At 39.8% G+C, this 20,853-nt stretch overlaps 1 protein-coding gene across 3 annotated transcripts in view; it reads right to left on the reverse strand.

Annotated features, from left to right (window-relative positions):
* HMGCLL1 (3-hydroxy-3-methylglutaryl-CoA lyase like 1) overlaps window positions 1–20,853 on the reverse strand; it is a 206,185-nt gene that overhangs the window by 145,570 nt on the left and 39,762 nt on the right. For all 3 annotated transcript variants that reach the window (XM_059178286.1, XM_059178288.1, XM_059178287.1), the window contains exons 2-3: window positions 12,750–12,830; window positions 12,410–12,517 (exon numbers count right to left, since the gene is read on the reverse strand). In XM_059178286.1, the coding sequence (XP_059034269.1) occupies window positions 12,410–12,517; window positions 12,750–12,830 (189 nt within the window). The remainder of the gene's footprint in view (window positions 1–12,409; window positions 12,518–12,749; window positions 12,831–20,853) is intronic.

The raw sequence follows: 20,853 nt of genomic DNA on the forward strand, positions 1-20,853 counted from the left end.
GATGGCCAACTGCTTGATGTGTCCTGGTTACCAGGTTCTATCTTATTATAACTAATTTACAGATACTCATTTGATTTTAAAACCTGTAAGTTTTCATTGTTCATAATGATTTCATTCCCATTATCCATTTTAATTTTACAATTGCCTTGTGTCAATATTATGGTTATTGCTAGTAAATACACATTAGTCAATTTTGAGCTCAAAAAAGAACCTGATACAGTTCTTGATAGATACAAGGGAAGCAATGAGTGGGTGAATGAATAAATAAAAAGGATCTAAGCCATAGAGAGATTAAAAAATACTTTGCCAAATCACATCATAAGTGAGTAAAAGTCAGGTTCCAGATTTTCTACCATTCCATTAGAAAAAGTAGATGTTACTGTATCTAAACAGTAGATGTAATAGTATCACTAAAAGCTCAGGAAACCTGCAACCTGAGGGCCTGAAGAAAAGTATGACTGTTTTGCAGTTACTAAGAAATGCATTTCTTTTTTTTTTTTTAAAGATTTTATTTATTCATTTGACAGACAGAGATCACAAGTAGGCAGAGAGGCAGGCAGAGAGAGAGAGGAAGAAGCAGGCTCCCTGCCAAGCAGAGAGCCCGATGCGGAGCTCCATCCCAGGATCCTGGCTGGGATCATGACCTGAGCTGAAAGCAGAGGCTTTAACCCACTGAGCCACCCAGGCACCCCAGAAATGCATTTCTTAATACACATTGTAAGATGAATTCAATAACAAAATTCATCAGTCTTAACTGAGAGTAGTGTTACAATTTATTAGTGTGTCTCATCACAGCAGGACGTGAAGGTTGAGAGTAAGCTGTATTAGTGTTCTAAAATTATTGGCACAAACCAGCTTTGACATGTTGGTATTTCAGAAAGTACTTAATAATACAGTTTAAAAAGACACACATGAACATGAATACTTAAAACAACTATAACCAATGCACCTTTGCAATTACAAACCAGAAGCTGTCCAAGACCTTTATAAAATGAACAGCATTCTTCAAAGAATGTTCTATATATTAACAATGAAAACATTTTAAAATTCACAGATGCTCTTCTAAACTATAATTAAAATCAGAGTAATTTTATAAATTCAGTATTCAAGAGAAGTGAATATGGGTAAAAAATGTTTCAAGTATAACAGAAAAGTTTTCAAGTATGAAATTTAATCGATTCTTTAATGTGATTTTTGGAATGTAATGTTAATTTTAGAATGTTTATTTATCTAAATCTGTTTACTACCTATTATTCTTAGACAATGGTCCAAAAATTTAACCAGACATTTTAGATAAGAGTGTCTGTATTCACATGTGTGCATCTAAAAATTAGACCCCAAAGCCCCCCAAACTTCACTTTTTAAAAATTAATTATAAATCACAATTCTTTATGAACTTATTAACAAAATATATCTTTTAAATCAATCTATTTTAAAATGATTGGTGTAATATTTTTGCTTTCACTGTTCAGTATACAAGGATCATCAATTTTTTTTTTAAAGATTGTATTTATTTATTGGACAGACAGAGATCACAAGTAGGCAGAGAGGCAGGCAGAGAGAGAGAGAGAGAGAGAGAGGGAAGCAGGCTTCCTGCGGAGCAGAGAGCCCGATGCGGGGCTCAATCCCAGGACCCTGAGATCATGACCCGAGCCGAAGGCAGCAGCCCAAACCACTGAGCCACCCAGGCGCCCCAAGGATCATCAATTTTTGAAAGGAACTTCAATTCCTTGGCATACTCTGCTTATTACAAGGGACTGCATTTAAGTGGTTTAGTCAGGAGACATACCAATGGAATAGTTTACACTAAAATAAATCGATAATGTTTACCAACAAACTAACTAGTGCAGTGCTGAAAAGAGCATTAAAAAGATAGACTCAAGTCTTTTCTGTGCCAAAATGTACTTCTATTCAGCTTTTATGCAATTATATTATATGCAGACTTTCCAACCGTCAATGCATATCAATAGTCCTAAAAGACCAGACTTTAAGATCAGTTTAATCAGATACAGAAATTGGCTTTGAACAACTGTTTCTTTATTTCATGGGAAATAGTAGAGAAATATGATAAACACAGTAAATTAAATATAAGTGAATAAAAGGTGAGATAAAGAGTTTTAACATTTGGTTATGGTTCCTTTTCTAAACTGAAGAACAAACCGCTCCCCCCCCCCAATTTCTTGTTCAAAATATGATTGATCAAATTAAATAATCATAAAAACAGTAAACATGGAGCATAATAAATCTTTGAGTATAATTATAGTCTTTGGCTTCATAAGGAAAAAAAAAATCCCAAAATATTGAATTACACCTTTAGCATGAAAAAAAAAAAAAAAAAAAAAAAAAAAAAAGGAAAGTATAACCAGTAGAGTTGTTGACATTATTGCTCTTAAATATAAGTTTTGCTTTGGATACAGTAGTGAAACTCATGCTAGCTACAGAGCAAGTTGATATTGAATGCTGAGTAAAATGTATAATGTTAGTAACTCCTATCTTTTCCAATTTTATTACAAAGTAGAACCTTAAACCTGTTGAAAAAGAAAAAAAAAAAAAGACGCCCGTAAATTACACTCTTATAACTAAAACACTCATTTTCATATTTCCATGTTTGTTTTTTACTTTTTTATTTATTATTTTTTATTATAGTCCATGTTCTTTTCTGAGATAAAAGGTGTTTTAAAAGTTTGTGAATATAGGGTTCCTGAGTGGCTCAGTGGGGTTAAGACTCTGCCTTTGGCTCAGGTCATGATCCCAGAGTCCTGGGATGAAGCCCCATATCGGGCTCTCTGCTCAGCAGGGAGCCTGCTTCCCCTGCTCTCTCTCTCTCTGCCTGCCTCTCTGTTTACTTGTGATTTCTGTCTCTCAAATAAATAAATAAAATCTTTAAAAAAATAATAATAATAAAATAAAAGTTTGTGAATATGTTTTAGGCAATTTGCTTGCCTCATGTGAGAAGAGTACTGATAAAGTAGTTGTGCAGTATTTAAAAAAAATACTTTAAAATATTTCATTCAGTTTAGTCAATGATTAAAAATATAGAAAATTATTAAGCAAAGCCACCCTGGATCAGAGAAATGCAAGCTTTTATATCATCATTATTTGTAAGGCTATAGTAAGTAATACCCACTATTATACGAACAAAACTTACATAGGATAGAAATCAAATTAACACCATACTGTAGAGAGACTAGTATAGCACTCAGAATACATCTGATTACTCTTAAATGGAGAAAACTTTGGCTGCAAATCTAGAGAAATATTTTAATACAGTAACTTAAAATAATGCATGATGTTTGCTCACAAAGAGTAATAAAAAAATCTATTTGCTACTTTTCATTTCTAGAGTACATTGACATTTGCTTTTAAAAAAAAGAAAAGAGGGGCGCCTGGGTGGCTCAGTGGGTTAAGCCTCTGCCTTCAGCTCAGGTCTTGATCTCAGGGTTCTGGGAACAAGCCCCGTATCAGGCTCTCTGCTCAGCAGGGAGCCTGCTTCCTCCACTCTCTCTGCCTGCCTCTTCTGCCTACTTCTGATCTCTGTTTGTCATATAAATAAATAAAATCTTAAAAAAAAAAAGAAAAGAAAAGAAAGGAAAAAAAAAGACTTCCTACAATTTGCTCTTTCAAAAGGAAGCAGACATTGCCTAGATAATTCAGCACACTGAACTGAATCATGTGTGTGGTCAGAGATGCCAACCAGGTTCCAAGAGACCATCTGAAAAGGTGTCCGTCCAGAAGTTAGGACCTACTGAGCAGGTCTCGACATGAAAGGCTCAGCTTCCGGGTATACGAAAGAATATTCTACAGTGAAGATAGTGATTTCCTACAGGTCTGTGTGCTCACCATCTTCAGGAGGACAGTGTGGATTTGGGGATATGGAGTCAAACCTCAATCTCTAACTTTTCTCTTTTGTTTTCTGGCTTTTTCTTTTTTCTTCTATCCCATCTTCCAGAAGGAGGTGATTCTCCCCTCTTGTGGCCTCCTCTTCCACTCAGGAGCATATTTAGAAATTGGGACACAGGGAAAAGCGGGCTTCACTTTGAGGTAGAAGGGATTATGAAGACAAAGGCCTAGGACTCTGTTTCTCCAGCTTTTACCTCATTTCTGCCTTAACCAGAGGCGAGGAGGAAAAAGATCTGGAAGGGGCTGTGGAAACAGCTTTTTCCCCTTCATCTCTTCTGTTGTCTAGTCAACAACCTCTTTTTCAAATACCAACCCGAATCCCATTGGATACACAAGAGTTTTATAAAGGGAGTGGGAAGGAGTGAGGTAAATATCAGCAGCCCTGACAGTGCTAAAATACTTATGTTTTTGGAATTTAGGGATTTCAGAATGCAGATCCTGCTTTTCTATCGACTATATTTATTCTTAATTATCAGTAAGAAAGAATGTGGAACCAGATTACTGTATCCTTTTTAAAAACATGTCACAGATTATAAAAACAGCTCCAGGGGTATTTCCCATAAAACACACTCTTCTAGAAGGACACTTTCCAAACAAAAAGTGACATCTACCCCCTCCCTTTGAGACAGGATGGCTTTGTAGTTGCCGCAGGTAATAGATTATGGAAAAGTAACACTATGAAATTTGTAAGACTTGGTTATAAAAAGTACATCGTTTTTGCCTGTCTTTTGGAGCAGTCACTTTTGCAACACTAAGCCACCATTTTAGATGTCTTAGCTGCCATAATGTAAGGATATCCAAACTCGCCTATACAGAGAGACCACAGAAAGCGGATCGAAGAACACATGGAGAAAGAGGTATCCAGCCAGCTCCCAGCTGCCCCAACCTCCCAGGCCCTGCTGTTGCAGCTCTGACCACCATCTGTGGAAAACCTCTAGCCAGAGGTGCCCAACTGGGTCACATCAAAATTCTTGATAGAAACCACGAGCAAAAACAATAGCTGTTACTGTCTCAGGAGAATGAATTTGGGGATTACTTCTCATGCAAATAATCAAATAGGACCAGCATTCTTTTTACTAGCTTTCAGGGACATGTGGCAATTGCATATACGTGAATACACATGTGCACACACATATAGAATATTTGCCACATGTTACACGATCAGTGGAACAACACTGGACGTACTGAAGCAATCTGAAGAGGCTGTGCTTTAGGCCATGAAATGCCGGGGGGACAATGAGGTAGAAAATATCATATGCTTGTTTTTTATTTTCTTGAGGAGCTAATGAAATTTATCTATACGGATATAGCTTTCATAGCACAATTTTATCCCCATCTACTCTGAATAACTATCGGAGCTCATTTACTAAAGAATTTTGTTTATTTCTTCTGAGATCAAATACTGAACAAATATTGAACAATTATTTTTTGACATGTAAGAAATTCAATGTGCTCAAATAAGTTGGAGGGGGGAAAAAGGCTAGAAACTATTGCTTAAAAAAATTTAAAAAAATATTTTTTTAATAGACCCTTAAACTTCTTTTGGGGCACTTGGGTGGCCCAGTAGGTTAGGTGTGATACTCTTGATTTCAGCTAAGATTGGGGTCTCAGGGTCGTGGGATCAAGCCCTGTGAGAGGCTCTGGGCTATGCATGCAGGCTGCTTAGGATTCTCTCTCCCTCTGCAGCCCCCTCTCCCACCATGTGTGTGTACTCTCTCTCAAAAACAAACAGACGTTTATAATAAAACCTGTGTATAAGCAGGCAGCGCTGGTGTGTGCACCCGGACTGCCAATTCATGAGATAAGAAAAAAAGAAATGGAGAGCTCACCAATGACTGGTCTGGTGACCCGATGGACAGGTACTTAATGCGGACTGAGGTAATTACACAGACACATCTCTGTTACAGAGATGGTATGTGGAAGGCCCAAAACTATGCAGTGGGATGGCAATTAAGTGAAAGTCAGTCTCAGTGTGCAGCAGGAAAGCGTGTCCTAAACAGAGCATCAAGCACACTAAGGCAACTCCCCTTGAAGAGAATCGGGGTTAAATTCCGCTCCTCCTTCAGCTGCTCCCCCAGAACAAGCTGGGTAAAAGGACTCCCTGTAGTCATGAAATGGGAACTGTGGTCTCGGTAAATCTCTCCTGCAACCGCTTTGGGGAGATGGCAGAGGCCAACTCACCTGAAGTACAACAAAGGAGACTTGCACTGGAACACTTCCCAGATGATGATTACCCTGTCAGTTAACTGTGCCTCATAAGCAAAATAATATGGGGGCTCTGTGTGTGTGCACATGCTTGCTGGCGCTCTCTCACGCACACACATGCACACACTCACACACTCAACAGCTATGCTAAATTACCCTCTTCCTTGCTGCTTCTCCACACACGCATCCTTTCAGCAAGAGCAGAGCCAGAAAGAGGAACAGGGGGACCCTCCAAAGCAGAAGCTACTGCCTCCCGCATCTCACCAATGTAAAGCTGTATTTGAAAGTTCAATCCAGTAACTGTTTTCATTACTAATAAAGAATTCTGTCACACACTGAGAGGAGGGCAGGGAAAGGTTTACCTTTGCTCAACACTGTACTTTGGCGGTATTTTTAATTGTTCAACTGATTCATCAGTAATTATTAGGGTTTTTAAGTGTATTTCTAATTTTATGGAGAAAATCTATTTCTACATCATGAACTTTTTCAATAGTTCAAAATTAATTTAAGAGGGAGCATTTGCCGAGATTTTGCACATGACCTATAGAAGCACAGACTGTTGTATACATTTTATGTAGTTTTCTTTTACTTATTTTTTTTAAAGGTTTTATTTATTTGAGAGAGAGAATCAGCAAGAGATAGCAATCGTGAGCAGGGGGAGGGGCTGAGGGAGAGAGAGAGGCAAAGACTGCCCTCCGAGTAGGGAGCCTGACTTGGGGCTTGATTCCAGGACCCTGGGATCATGACCTGAGTCAAAGGCAGACACTTAACCCACTGAACCACCCATGCTCTCCTGTAGTCTTATTTTTCAGTAAATGATACTCACTTTAATCACTCATATGAATGAAAATAGTTAAAACCAAATTGCTAAATACTATGAATGTAAAAAGATTTGTTCACTTTTGGAAATTATTATAAGGATTTAAATAGCTTACTACTAAGAGCCACATTCCAAAATTACAGTAAGCCTATTTTTATAAACATGTTTTCTTTCTGCTATTATTGTTCATTCCATAGAAACCGAAAGGCTATCTGGATTCATTTCAAATGCTCTTATGTTATAAGTCACTCTTAGGAAAACTTTTTTCCAGATAAGTTGTAAAGAACATGTTTTGTTTCTTGGTTTTTTTTTTTGGGGGGGGGGGGTTTGTTTTTTTTTTTTTTTGGTTTTTTAATGGCAGGTATTTTATCATCTCTGGCCATTTAGATGATAGGTGTGGGATCCTGTTTTATATGGCACCCTGCTACTGTGGAACTTTTCTTCTAGCTGTCTTGGAAAGCTGCTGCCAAACAAAACAGTGGGAGGCAACTGTAAAAATGCTTTAAAATGCTAAAAAAAGAATAAGTGAACAAGCAGCAATCTAAACATAAACTAGAGGACTATTCCCATGACCTATGTTTAGGGGAAAGAAATAGAAGAAAATGTAGAGAATTAATGGACGACGGGTTTAGAGGCACACTCGTTGTCTTTAGAAAACGCAGTAATTACTTCAGACCATTACACATAAGCTGTTGGACTAAAATTGTCCTGTCCCATCTCAGATATTAAGTTAAATGATGGCATGACATTTTCTTCAACAGTAAGTGATTAAGATATAAAATTTCAAAAAAAATTAACATTATGAATTAGTTCTGCTAATTTAATGCCTTTTTTGGCTAGCATAAAGACAACAAAATCAGCAGAATTACATGATGAGATGACCTCCACCCACAACAATAAAAACTGCTCTGCTCAGGCAAGCTCACTGAAATCTAAAACCCAAACACAGCTATGGAAAAAATCAAAGTGCAAAAATGTGATATTCTCAATGTTGCCCTTTGAAAAGTCCTTGATATGTTATGTAGTAATTGACTGGCATAAGATCAGTCTGATCATCTTTGATTTAAGCACACTGCCTCTCCCCTACCCCCATTTTTGTTTTTGTTTTTTTAACAGATTTGTGATTTATTTTTTTCTCAAGATTTTATTCAGTCATTTGACAGAGAGAGAGAGTGAATGTGTACACAAGCCGGGGGTGGGTGGGAGCAGGCTCCCTGCTTAGCAAGAAGTATGACATGTGGTTCTATCCCAGAACCCTGGGATCATGACCTGTGCCAAAGGCAGATATGTAACTGACTGAGCCACGCAGATGCCCATCGATTTGTGACTGACTGATTGATTTTTGGTTTGGAATGCATGTAACCGCATGAAAATTAGAAGTGAAATGTAACATCTCTTTAGTATTTGAAGGACAAGTATCTTCAATTGTTCAGATGAGGCCTTCCTGATTCAATATTTAAGCTAAACACACTTTAGTCTTTAAGATAAAGGCGTTTGACCACAAAGAAGGAAGTTAACTTGTGTGGAATCCAGTGAGTCAGTCTATCAGCTAGTGAGGCATTCCCTCCAATAACACTGCTGAGTGCAGGTCAGGAGCCAGGTGCTTTGGATTTTGGGCATTCACGTGCAGGGAGCCACTCTTGGCCCTAACTGCCCTCAGCACTCCTGTGCTCTAGGTAGCACTGCTGGGATTTCCTAGGTTCAAAGAGGTTAAGCCACTGACTTAAGCTTGGGGCAGAATGTAGACAGTAGCATAGTACCAGAGGTACTTCTGCCTCATCACAGCTGGCCCCAGGAGCTACAAGAGGAAGTCCATAATGTATTCAATAATACTTTGAGACTATGAAGTGTTCATTAAATCTCAATAGGTTAAGTCCTGAGTTCACCTCCAGACCAAGCCCAGAATAAATCATCTTATTTTACGGCCCCATCACCTATCTATTTAATGTGAGACCAGAAAGCATTTCCCTATTACTGCATACAGATGGACTGCCTTCCCTTTTGCTTTGACCATTTGATCTTTTAAATAGCTAAACAAGAAGTATGGCCCTCAAGGAAGGGCCCCGGCCTAATCTTTCTCTATGTCACCGGATGTGTCCTAGATTAGTTTCAGGAATAATCTATCAAAGATTTTCCACTGCTGTGTAATAATAGACTAGGACAAAGGGCATCCTTTTAGCAAAGAATAATATTTTGTAAGCAGCTTTATAAAACCTTTGGAAAATACTATCTTGAAAAGAACCTAGTAAAATATATTATCTGAATTACAAGTGTGGTTGGTCATCAATTAATATGACCAAGACCTCTCCTTCTTTCTTCATTACCTTCAAGTGTCCAGTTTCTTTCCAATAATAATCAAATTTGTGAAATGAACACTGACTGAATCAAACAGAAGACTTAAACATGATAAAAGAGTCTCGCATTCCTGTAAAATTAATGACAGCTCGTAAAATAACAATGGCTAGCCATTTTGCGAAATGGCAACATCAAGGAAATGCATCTAGTCTCATAAAGCTATCTATGCCTTCCTAAGGAAAAGATTTATGGCCTGCATTACACAGGATCAAATACATGAACAAAAGTAAGAGTCAGTTGTCCATACCAAAAAGTTTAAAGTATGCATTATTATTGTTTCAGACTGATGGCTTTTTTATTCATTTTTATTCATTACTAAGCACATACTTACTAGGCACTAAGCAAGGGGGTGCAGTGTTGAACAAGACAGACTTGGTCGCTACCTCCATAACTCCTACAGTCTAGAAAGCAAGTATTTTTTAAATATTTACCAAAAGGGCTCCTGGGTGGCACCATGGGTTAAGCCTCTGCCTTCAGCTCAGGGCATTACCTTGCCCTGCATTGGGCTCTCTGCTTGGCAAGGAGTCTGCTTCTTCCCCTGCCCCCCTGCCAGCCTCTCTGCCTACTTGTGATCTGTCAAATAAATAAATATATAAATAATTTTAAAAATATATTTACCAAAAAATATACGATTATAAACAGTGACAACTGGGTTAAAGAAAAGTTAGATTTTTAAGGAAAAGTGTAAGTAACCCTGATATTTGAAAAACTGCCTCTGTGAAAAGTGATGTATTACTGGCAATGCTAGTGTGGCTTCTGGTGCTTCCCAGGTCTTGCAGTTAAAAGGCTTCACTGTTTTAAGTCTTATTACATCATCCTATTGTAATTGCAGAGCAATGCAGAAATTGAGAGATGCACAAGCAAGTATAGATAAGGTGCTATAGAGATACAGAGGCAGGACTTGCAATCAGGGAACAAGCAGCAATTCGGTTTGGCAGAATCCTCAAGAAGGAAATAAAGTTAAGGCTGGAAATGAAAGAAGGGGCTAAAGTAATGAGAACCTAGAATAACAGACTAGTTCCCAGACGTTTTTTTTAACAGGGCAAAGGCAATCTCTGAGGGGGCGTGTGGGTGGCTCAGTCGGCTAAGTGTCTGGCTTTGGATCAGTTCATGATCTCAAGGTCCTGAGATCGAGACCCACGTCGGGCTCTGTGTTCAGCAGGGAGTCTTATCCCTCTCCCTCCGCCCCTCCTCCCACTAGCCCACTCTCTCTTGTGCTCTCTCAATAAATAAAATCTTTAAAAAAAAAGAAAGAAAGAACTTAGAAGCTTGTTATTTCAGGGAGATTTTAGAAGCAAAAGGCAAAATATAGGCAAAATATAAAAGGAAAAGCGAAATAATGCTTATGAATATCATTTAAGTGACTACCACAATAATTGTCTAATAAGGATGTGGATTACTAATGTTACCAACGGAACTGAAGAGAAGAGATATAGGTAAGCTACGCTGAGGAAAAATAATTGTTGTGTCAGTAACTGACTAGATATGTAAGAGAGACCTTTGAGTACTGACATCCGGGACTCCAAAGAGAACAGATGAGCTATTTACATAAAGCCGGGTAGTTAGAAAGGAACTTGATTTTGACCCAGCTGAACCTGAGGTACCAGTGACACATCTAGCTGAAGCTTATCGGAGAAGGTAGGACCAGAAGTACAGATCTGTCATCCTTTTAAGGTGACTGTTGATGTTGGAAGGATAGGCAAAGAAGAGAGCACAGTTAGGAGCACCTGGGTGGCTCAATGGGTTAAGTCTGTGCCTTCGACTCAGGTCATGATCTCGGGGTCCTAGGACCGAGCCCCGCATCGGGCTCTCTGCTTGGCAGGGAGTCTGCTTCCCCTACTCTGTGCCTGCCTCTCTGCCTACTTGTGATCTCTCTCTCTGTCAAATAAAAAAATATTTTTAAAATATTTTTAAAAAGAGAGAGAGAGAGAGAGCACAGTTAGAGAAAATTGCTGAAGGCAGAATGTTAGGGGAATCTTAAACTTATAATGAAATGATGCAGAAAAAGAGAACTTGGGGAAGTAAATGAAAGAGAATTATGGAGAATAACAGAACCAGGGAAATGGGATGAGAAAGGAGTCAGTGAAGTTAAGTGCTAGAGAGAGATAGAAGGATCTAAGGAATGAGAACCTGTATCAGATAGTGAAGGAAACTAATCACGTTTCAAAGTCCAGAGCCAAGTCTCAGGAGTCATGATTGCTGCCACATGCCTGTCAACTCTGGGTAAGGCTCTATCCTCTTTTAAGATTCCTGGAGAGCCTGAATGGTGCAGTGGGTTAAGCATACGACTCTTGGTTTCGGCTCAGGTCATGATCTCATGTTCTTGAGATCAAGCCCGGTGTCTTGCTCCCCATTCGGAGTGGAGTAAGCTTGGGAATGTCTTTTCCTCTGCCTCTGCCCCTCTTTCTAAATAAACAGACCTTTAAAAAAAGGAGGGGGGAGATTCTAGACAATTTACTTTGCCTTACCTGTGATAGATAGATCTCTCTAGCAAATATTAAATGCAAAGAAAAAAAAAGCAAAGTGTAGGGGTGCCTGGGTAACTCAGTTGACTAAGCAAACGGCTCTTGATTTTGTCTCAGGGTCTTGAGAGCAAGCCCTGGGTTGGCCCCAAGCTGAGCATGGAGCCTGCTTATAATTCTCTCTCCCTCAGCCCCTCCCCTGCTCTCTCTCCAACACAACACAAAACAAAAAGGAAAGAGTACACATCGACCTTTCTAATCAATATGAGATTATATGAAGAGAGTATCATCAGGCCATCATCAATACTCCATTCTAACAGGCAAAAAAACTGAAGCACCTGAAAATATTCAGACTATTCACAAGGTTGGTAACATAGTAAGTGGATGGCAAGCTCCTAAATGGCTATTTAAGTGCCTTGTCTATCCCTTAATTTATTATAACATATAGTCAGGTAGGCTTAGGATAGAGTTCCAAATACTTTTTTAGAAGATGTTTCGTGATAGGGGTTTTTCTTTAATCATGTCTCAGTGCATGAGCTAATATTGAGTAAGAACATAGTAAATAAGTCATTATAGCAGGTTAATATCACAATTTATATCACAGTATTTGCTAAATCTTGGAAAAGTTGAATTAAAGATTCCATTAGGGAATTACGGATTTACATACCTGTGGTACCCATCTGGAGGACACAAAGCTGGTCACTTCTATTACAGACAAGCCAGTTTGGGAAAGTTGGTTGATAAATTCAATTTTTATATCTGTAGGAACTATAACCTATAAGAGCATTAAAAATTATTTTGTAAGTACTTTGTATAAGGTCTATGGAAGCATAAACAGAAAATAACTTCCTAACAAAAGCAAATTATATTTAATATGCATACATTTAATAGCAATTCAGAACAAACATAATCATGTAATCTATGAAACGCATGAAAGTGTTTAGAATCTTAATAAATATTTTAACTTAGCATTTGAAATAAACTGTCTAAAACTAATATCAAACTACCTTTTCATTCTGCAGTCCATCCCTAGGTCCAACTTCCACTATTTTAACATACTCAGGGAGTCCAGATAACTGGGATGTTTCCTGAAATGCAAAATAGAAGGCAAGAAAAACAGGTTAATCGTGAAAACATAAAATTCGCTTTTTTGAAAAGTCAATCAATTACAGTTTGTTAAGTAAAATTCTTACTCCGGAAATGTAAAATAGCAAGAAACCGACACAATGCTGTGACCCAAATATCAAGTTTATATTATTGGCAACACTAAGTCATTTTTTTCTTCTAGCTCAATGATATTCAGTCTCATTATGGTCACAACTGGAAAGATTAATTTTTAAAATATAACTGTGAAAACATAACATACTCAGGATCTAAAGAGCAAACTGTTAAATAACTACACGTGATGATAAATTCACCATTTTTAGAATTAATTTAAAAATTCTATCTTTTGGGGTGTCTTGTTTGCTCAGTCAGTTAAGCATTATAGCCTGGTTTCAGTTCAGGTCGTGATCTCAGGGTCAGGAGATCAAGCCCTGTGTCCCACTCCGTGCTTAGCACAGAATATGCTTGGGAATCTCTTTCCCTCTGCCCCTCCCACTGGTGCTCACTTGCTCTCAATCTTAGAAAACAGAAATGAAATTAAAATAGAAGTCTGTTGTATTAACAGACTTCTACTGAGCACAAAGATGCCACACTCCATGAGGAATGCGGCCCTGGTTTTCTGTCCTGTACCCAGAATGCTGAGGCAGGAGAAATGGGTCTGCTGTTTATTTCCTTTGTCACAAGGCACAACCAGCACCAGAACACAGCTTGCAGAAGGACAGAGCCCCTCCACTGGGACCTAAACCCTCAATATTCCACTGGGAACATTTAACTCTAAGCTCAGTGCAAAGCTCTGTTCTACCTTTTGGTCAAATCTGGAATGGAAAGAGGTCTGGACTCTAGAAACTCTGGCCTTAAACCAAGTACTATGGACATGTCATATTTAGAAAGACATTAGTTTAAAACAGGAAAAATATAAACTTTCTAAACATCATATTGCAGTTAATATTGGAATCATCTCCTGGTCTCTCCGAGCCATGTTAAGTGAGGGTAACTACCATCGATTTCTTCAAGGGATCACTGACAGAGTCCATCAAAATCAACAAGACCTGTACTTCCCAGTGGCTTTCATTTTGCCTTTGAACAGGAATCATGGGTGTGGACTAACCAATGTGTATTTTCCCACTCTTTCCTTGTGGCAGTCATCGACATACACTGGTGAAGTGGCTGGTTTGGAGGCAGAACCCAGTCTGTTTCTATGACAACTAAAAATGCTCCCTGGTACTTTTAGGGCTCATAGCCAATGTTGTTTTATTGACATTCTGCATTACCTCACTCAAGAGATGTACCCAGATGATCCCTGCTACAAATGCTCCACATTTCCATGAAATTGGGCAATCCAATAAGCAAAAATTAGCCACAAAGAAAAAGAATTCCCATTTCTACACCTTCCGAGCAGGTTGGAATCCATGCAGCTGGACGGGTGTAGGGTTGAGGAAGAATGGGGTTATGGGGGCCGCTCAGCTTTAAGCTCAGCTTGGGATGGCAAGCAAGCAACCATGTCTCATTTACAGTGGTCATAACTGCAAGCAGCACTGAAGGATAGGTGGCAAGGGGAAGGTGCAGTAAGTAAGAGAAGTTCACTCTTCTTTGCTGTCACCTCTAGCCCTAGGATTGCAGTAACGAAAAACAAAACTGGCCAATCTTAAACTGTGTTTTTTCGTTATCACGGATTGTTTCCTGAAACTGCACTTGTAACAGCAATTAGCTTGGAGCATACATGGCTGCAGAGGACATCTTTATTAAACAGCAGTGCTTTAACCACCACAAGGAACACTGTTTTCTAGGGTATTACAATTTGCTGAATGCAATAAAAGAACCCAAAGCCCTCTTCTGTAACATTGCTGTAGGTAGCTAGCAGAAGGAACACTCTGGAAGGAAAAAAAAAAAAATCTGAACCCCCTACCCAATACAGCCACTTCAAAGTGTTAGGTAGAAGCTAGATAGGAGCGCTGGAGGGAACACCTTGAGGCAGAGTCCCAGGTCCCCGAAGGAGAATGATAGAGACATGAACTAGAGGCAGGGATGGTGACAAATAAGCTACACATTAAAAGCTGGGGAGCACCACATCCTGACCTTGTGGTTTCTGAGCCCTTGAGCCTGACAGACCAAAGAGGTTGTAGAACATGCCCTCTCCTCTTCCACCTTTGCCCCAGGGAAACTTCAATACTCATTATACTGCATCTACATTGTTGGTACAGCCCTGCAGGATGGAGAAAGCCTGGCATGACAGTGTGTAGTACAAACCTTGTAGGATCCAAAACTCCCCCTCCTAACCTGTGGGAAGAATTCCCCATGTGACTAGAAGCAGCCTCCGTCAGAGAACACCACAAAGCACTTCACTGCTCCTCCCAGACCAGAGAGACCCAATAATATCTATTCCATAAACAGCCTAGGGGCTGCCTCCACCTCATGGAACTGACCACTCGCCCACCTTGAGAGTCTGCCTCTGCTTTAATAAACTGCTTTGTGCTTGCTATGTTCCTTCTGGTGGTCTTTATTCCGGCACGCATCTCCTCGTAAATCTTCCTGTGGGGAATCCAAGGACCGAGACCTTCATCCCACCCCACCACGTACACTCTCTCTCACTCGTAACAAAAGCTGTGTATGTGCTCAGTTGATATTATTTTAGATTTCTTCGTGAATATCACGCTATTCTTTTGTCTTTATAGGCATGAATATTGTATTCCCTCTAGCAGTGTATCTGAGAAATCAAAAGAAAGTTCAAATGTGTTCAGTAAGCTCAAAGAGCTAACGAGTTCTCCTTGATGATCTCTGGTCTTTTTTGAGGCATTACTATATCTGTATGGATTTCTCTAAGGAGCTGTAGCTATATGTGAGCAGGGCCTACTGAAACAATTCACCTAAATGCTATACAAGCCCACAGAAGTCAGTGATTCAAAACAAATCTCGTGACTTTCCCCACTTCATGCCTCTCCTCAGATATTTCTCCACCACAAGCTACTGATACCTAAGTGTCCATTTATTACTGGTTTGAGTTTGGCAGATTGCCAGCATCGAGCACAATGCCTAATACTTAGACTATGCCTGATAATTACCCATTGATTATATTAGTGAACCTCTTCTTTCACTGGCTTCATTAAAATCATTTTTTCCCCTCAGTCTGTTGTTATAGCCTCCCTAAGAAGTCTTGCTAATCTTGTTTTTCCAGCATTAGAATCTTTCAGCATCCAGCAGTCACCTTCAGAGACTAAGGTGAAAGGATTCACGACAAGCCTCTCATCTTCTACCATACTGCCCTTCAGGCATCCTCTGATTTTAGCCATGCCAAAGTCATGTCTTCCATACTTTAATGTCTGTACACATGAAGTTTCTATTGGTAGGAAATACCTTCTGTCTATGGGAAAGACTTTTCAGCAAACCCATTGGTCTTCTTCATGGACAAGGGACTGGACTGCATTTCTCCCATGTCAGAGTTACTTCTGAACAAATTCCAGTCAATGGAATGTAAAGGTGAAAGATATAGACTACTTTTAGGGTTGGCCCATGAAAACATCCCATGCACATCCCCCCAAGTGCCCTCACCTTCAGTCAGCCTGATGCCAATGAGTATGGCAAACCTGAAGCTAACAAAACAAAACAAAAAATTAAAGAGCCGATCTCTCTGGTTCACTGCTTAAGAATTCTGTGTCAATAAGAAGCAATTATTTTGTTTTATGTGAACAAAAATGTTCTCTTAGACCATTTAGATTAGAGGTGTATCTTTATAATTACTAACTGAAGAATGGGAAAGGGTCTGAAATTTTAGCCCACCTAAAAGCTAATTAGTGAGCCTACCAAGGATGCAGGTGAAAGGCACAAGACTCCGGGGTGAGAGAAAAAAAGCTTATTATAGCAATAGCAGTAGCTAGGGGATCAGGGTTTGTGCTGGGTCCCCAAGCCCCAATTCCCACAGAGAGAAGCAAAGAAGACAAGGTAACACTTGCACAAGCAATGCGTTGCATTACAGGAAAGGAATCCTAAGCCTAGTGAACTCGAAACTCTGGTAATGGGTGGTAAGCCTATCTCCATGGCCAAAGATAAACATCATGATTATTATACTTGACTCTGAGCATGCCTACATGTTGCTTTAGAGGAAGACTGTATCTCCATCTTCTAAGATTTTGATCACCCTTAGCCTTTGCTCCAGAAGGAGACACTCTATCATGTAAAGCTGCTCCCAACACAAAAAATCTTGAAAAGATTGTTTGGAACCAAGGCACTTGGAACTCTGCTTATAGACATAGAAATTCAAGACATACCTGGAGAATTTTTTCCCAATCCTACCCATGCTTCATTTTTACACTGTCTTGATTTGTAGCAAATTTTCACAATTATGAGGCCACTATGTTGGCTCCTCTAATTACAAACAAAGGCTGGGGCCAAATTTGTTCAACTGATCTCATGAGACATTTAATTAAGACTACTCTCAACAGAACTATAAGCAATAGAAGGCAAATGGCAGTGTTGGCCCTCACCCTCCTCTGAAGTGTCCTAGGCCTAATCAGCTGAATAATTCCTACGCAGTAGAGGCTTCTACACCAGAAACTAAGAGCTGTTTACTTGGTGCCCGTCTTTTGATGGTGGGCATGTTGCCATGCTCATCTCTAGGATGGATCCAGATAGTAATGATGGCATTCCAGTGATGGAGACTTGATCAGCAGCTTGATTCTGGGGCCTCAGCAGAATTTGGGCCTCAGGTGATTCAATCAGCACAATTCATAGCACCCAAACATGTATCTTTGATTGTCAGTCCGAGGATGTCCAAATGGCAGACAAGTTGGTTAGGGCATTGATCACAACCCCAAAGTAAGCCAGAAAAATGGTAATAGCCTTGAGTTCTCCTGAATGGGTGGAATAACCACAACCATTTTTAGTTCTTTGCAACTACAGCAGGGGTTTTACAACTGCAGTAGCCCTATGGACATCAACAGGTCTCGGCCATATCACCCCAAACCAAGCCACGGCATCAGGAAAAGCACTGTGAATAGAAGGGTACCATGGAACTGAGTCTGCTTCATGTAGCGGGGTGGGCAGAAGAGGGCAACTGTCACTTTTTGTGTAAAGCTGAGACTGTGCAGGGGACAGGCTGACGACTTGCTCGAATATGCCATCTCAATTTGATTAGTGAGGCCTGCTGAGATTGTCCTACCTGTTAGTCATTGAGTCCAAGCTGATCTCCCCAAATGGAAATAGGCCAGTCACAAGGCCTCCATCATTCAGGTGTCCAGTTTCAACAAGAACCCAATAGCAAGGTAATACCTGATATTCAAAAGGTATCTGGTAGCTGTGCCAGGGCAGTGAGGGATCTAAAATCCTAACTAGCACCTCCAGATGGAGCACCTGACTTCATGAGAAGTTCCAATTTGCATCATCACCAGTCATAGAGACATGCAGCTCTTCCTAAGTGAGATGATCCCCTCTGGCACATATCACATTACACATCACACATCAATTTTCACCAAATGTTCATATATAGAATCAACAGCAGTACACTGTATTGGCTTCAACAGCCTCACTCAAAAGGTTACTCTGGTTCTCTTTCCCCACCGTGGACACTGCCCAAACCCCATCAATTGAAACAGGACTCCCCACCCTCATGGGACTGAGCAGGATGGGGACTTTGACCCTTTATATGACAGCCATAAACATTTGAATCCTCCCTCTCCCCAAAGTTCCCCAGCATACTCAGATGGGCAATTTCTAATTATCATTTTTCCTTAAAGCAGATGAAGGAGGAATGCTGGGAATAATCTGGGGGCACAGAGGGAGAAATGGGTTCTGAATCAGTAAGACACATTTACTTTCAATTTTGGGTAGCACAGTAGCTCCTTACCAGCTCAATTAAATCAACCTGCAATGTTTGGAAAGCACACAAAGCCCTACATTATATATCAAAATCATCATTACGAACACCATTGATTTTTAACGTGGGGAACCCCTGGACTCTGCATCTATAACTGTGTTGGTGTCCAGCAGGATAATAGGGTTTGTTCCCTCTGGCTGACATACGCTTGATTTGCATATGATCCATCATCAAGATAACATCTCTTAATTCCTCATACAGTCACAATGTATTGGCTAAGGGACTTCTGTAAAGTGTCAAGGCTGACTATAAAATTCATCTCGAATTCTTTGGCTCCCTTCTCACTCTCCAACAGGTTGCCTTTCAGCACTATTAACACGATCTAGGTCAGTAGGGTCCCCCATATTAGTCAATGGCTGACTCATCTATGGCTCCTCATAGGAGCTTATCTACCCTGGCCAAGTGTCCCCAAGAGGGCCAAAGTTTCTGTGTAGCAGGCAGGACCTGTAGACTCAGAGACCTTGTGCAGAACAGGCCAGGCTGTATGAAGGTCCATTACTGCTGTTCCTCCAACACAAGCATTACTTACCCCACCCTATCAACTCCCAACTGAACGAATCAAAATACTTATGATTCACCTGGTTTCTTTTCCTAATGCTGGCCAAATTTATTCCTTCAATACTCCTAGCAACTCTTGATGAAAAGAGGGAAGAGAAGCTTCAGCCCACAAAGTGTTCATCTTACTACCAGTTGTTACAATGGGTGTACCTGAGACGGACTTCCAGGTGGCCAAGGACGTTCCCCTGCTCCTAGGAAAGTTAACATAACCAAGGCACCACTCAGCCCTTGAACCTTCTTCCTGGAAACTAGACAGCCACTGTCTTCCTAATTTCTCATCATTAACATACAATAAAATGGAAGACCATATTTTGCTCAATTGACTACAAAATCTGATCAGTATGTTTGTTACCAATTTCCATTGACTTCCCTCAAATCCCTTTCATCCGTTGGCAAAGTCCTCATTCAAGAAGTCATGTTTTCCTCTACATCTTATCCTCATTAACAAAGTATCACAACTTGTGAAGGACTAAGATTATACCCTACGTGCTAGCTCATAAGCAACCCTACCACAGTTTAGGGGTGCCAGCAGAAGATAGGCAACTCTTGAATCCGAGACAAAGGCTTTATTATTTGCATTAATAGTAGAGCATCAGAGCATCGAAATTTCCTTGCACTGGTTCCCTAAGCATGACAGGAGCTTGGGAACCTCAGTATTTTATAATGAGCATTAAGCAAACCTGCCCTTTGCTCTATTTCTCAAGGTTGTTTGCTAGAAAAACACCTTGAAAAATTATTTCCAAAGAAAGTTAATCAGTGCCTTGCTAATATGTCATACAGAAATGCAGGAGATCCAGGGAGGATTGCAACTCAACATTCTTATGACCTCACTTAATACTTAGTTATTGTTCTCAACAAAACTTTATTCATTATCTAAGGTTCAGTTTGTCCTCAAGACTCTTCTGACCTCCTGAAAGAGAATTCAGTAATTTCATTTCTATGATCCTGTAGAGACTATAGTAAAATAGGTCTGTAATTACCACTTTGCCCATTTCCCATTTTTTTATTATAAACCTTCAGGGTCATCAGGGGTGCCTGGGTGGCTCAGTCAACTCAGCATCTGACTCTTGGTCTCAGAGTCATGAGTTCAAGCCCCATGATGGGCTCCACACTGGGTGTAGTCTACTTTAAACAAAAAAAATAAGTAAATAAATAAAAACAAGACAAAAAACATCAGAGTCATCAGAGTGGACACATAAAAACACTTAAATGCTGTTTTTTAAATAAATGAATGGGTGAAGCAAATGAGCTTATATCTAAAATATACACAAGTAGGACTGACCCTTCACTTATCCTTCACATGTCACCAACATTATTATAGTTACTGGATACATGGAAATGAACCAAAAAAACCACCACTACCCGTAACAAGCTTATACTTCAGTGGCACAGGGATCTGCAGGTTACCTTCTGGAAGTGAACGTGGGCGGGGGGGGCGGGGGAGCAATTTTTTTTTTACACCGAATACATGAGAGTTGATGAATGACTTATATGTTCCAAGGAGTTGCATTAAAAAAAAACCTGTACAAGTTACCAACATAGTCTTTAAACAGGCCTATAGACTGAATTTATTTTTATAGCAT

The sequence above is a fragment of the Mustela lutreola genome, chromosome 6 (assembly GCF_030435805.1).
Source record: "Mustela lutreola isolate mMusLut2 chromosome 6, mMusLut2.pri, whole genome shotgun sequence".
Classification (NCBI taxonomy): Eukaryota; Metazoa; Chordata; class Mammalia; order Carnivora; family Mustelidae; genus Mustela; species Mustela lutreola.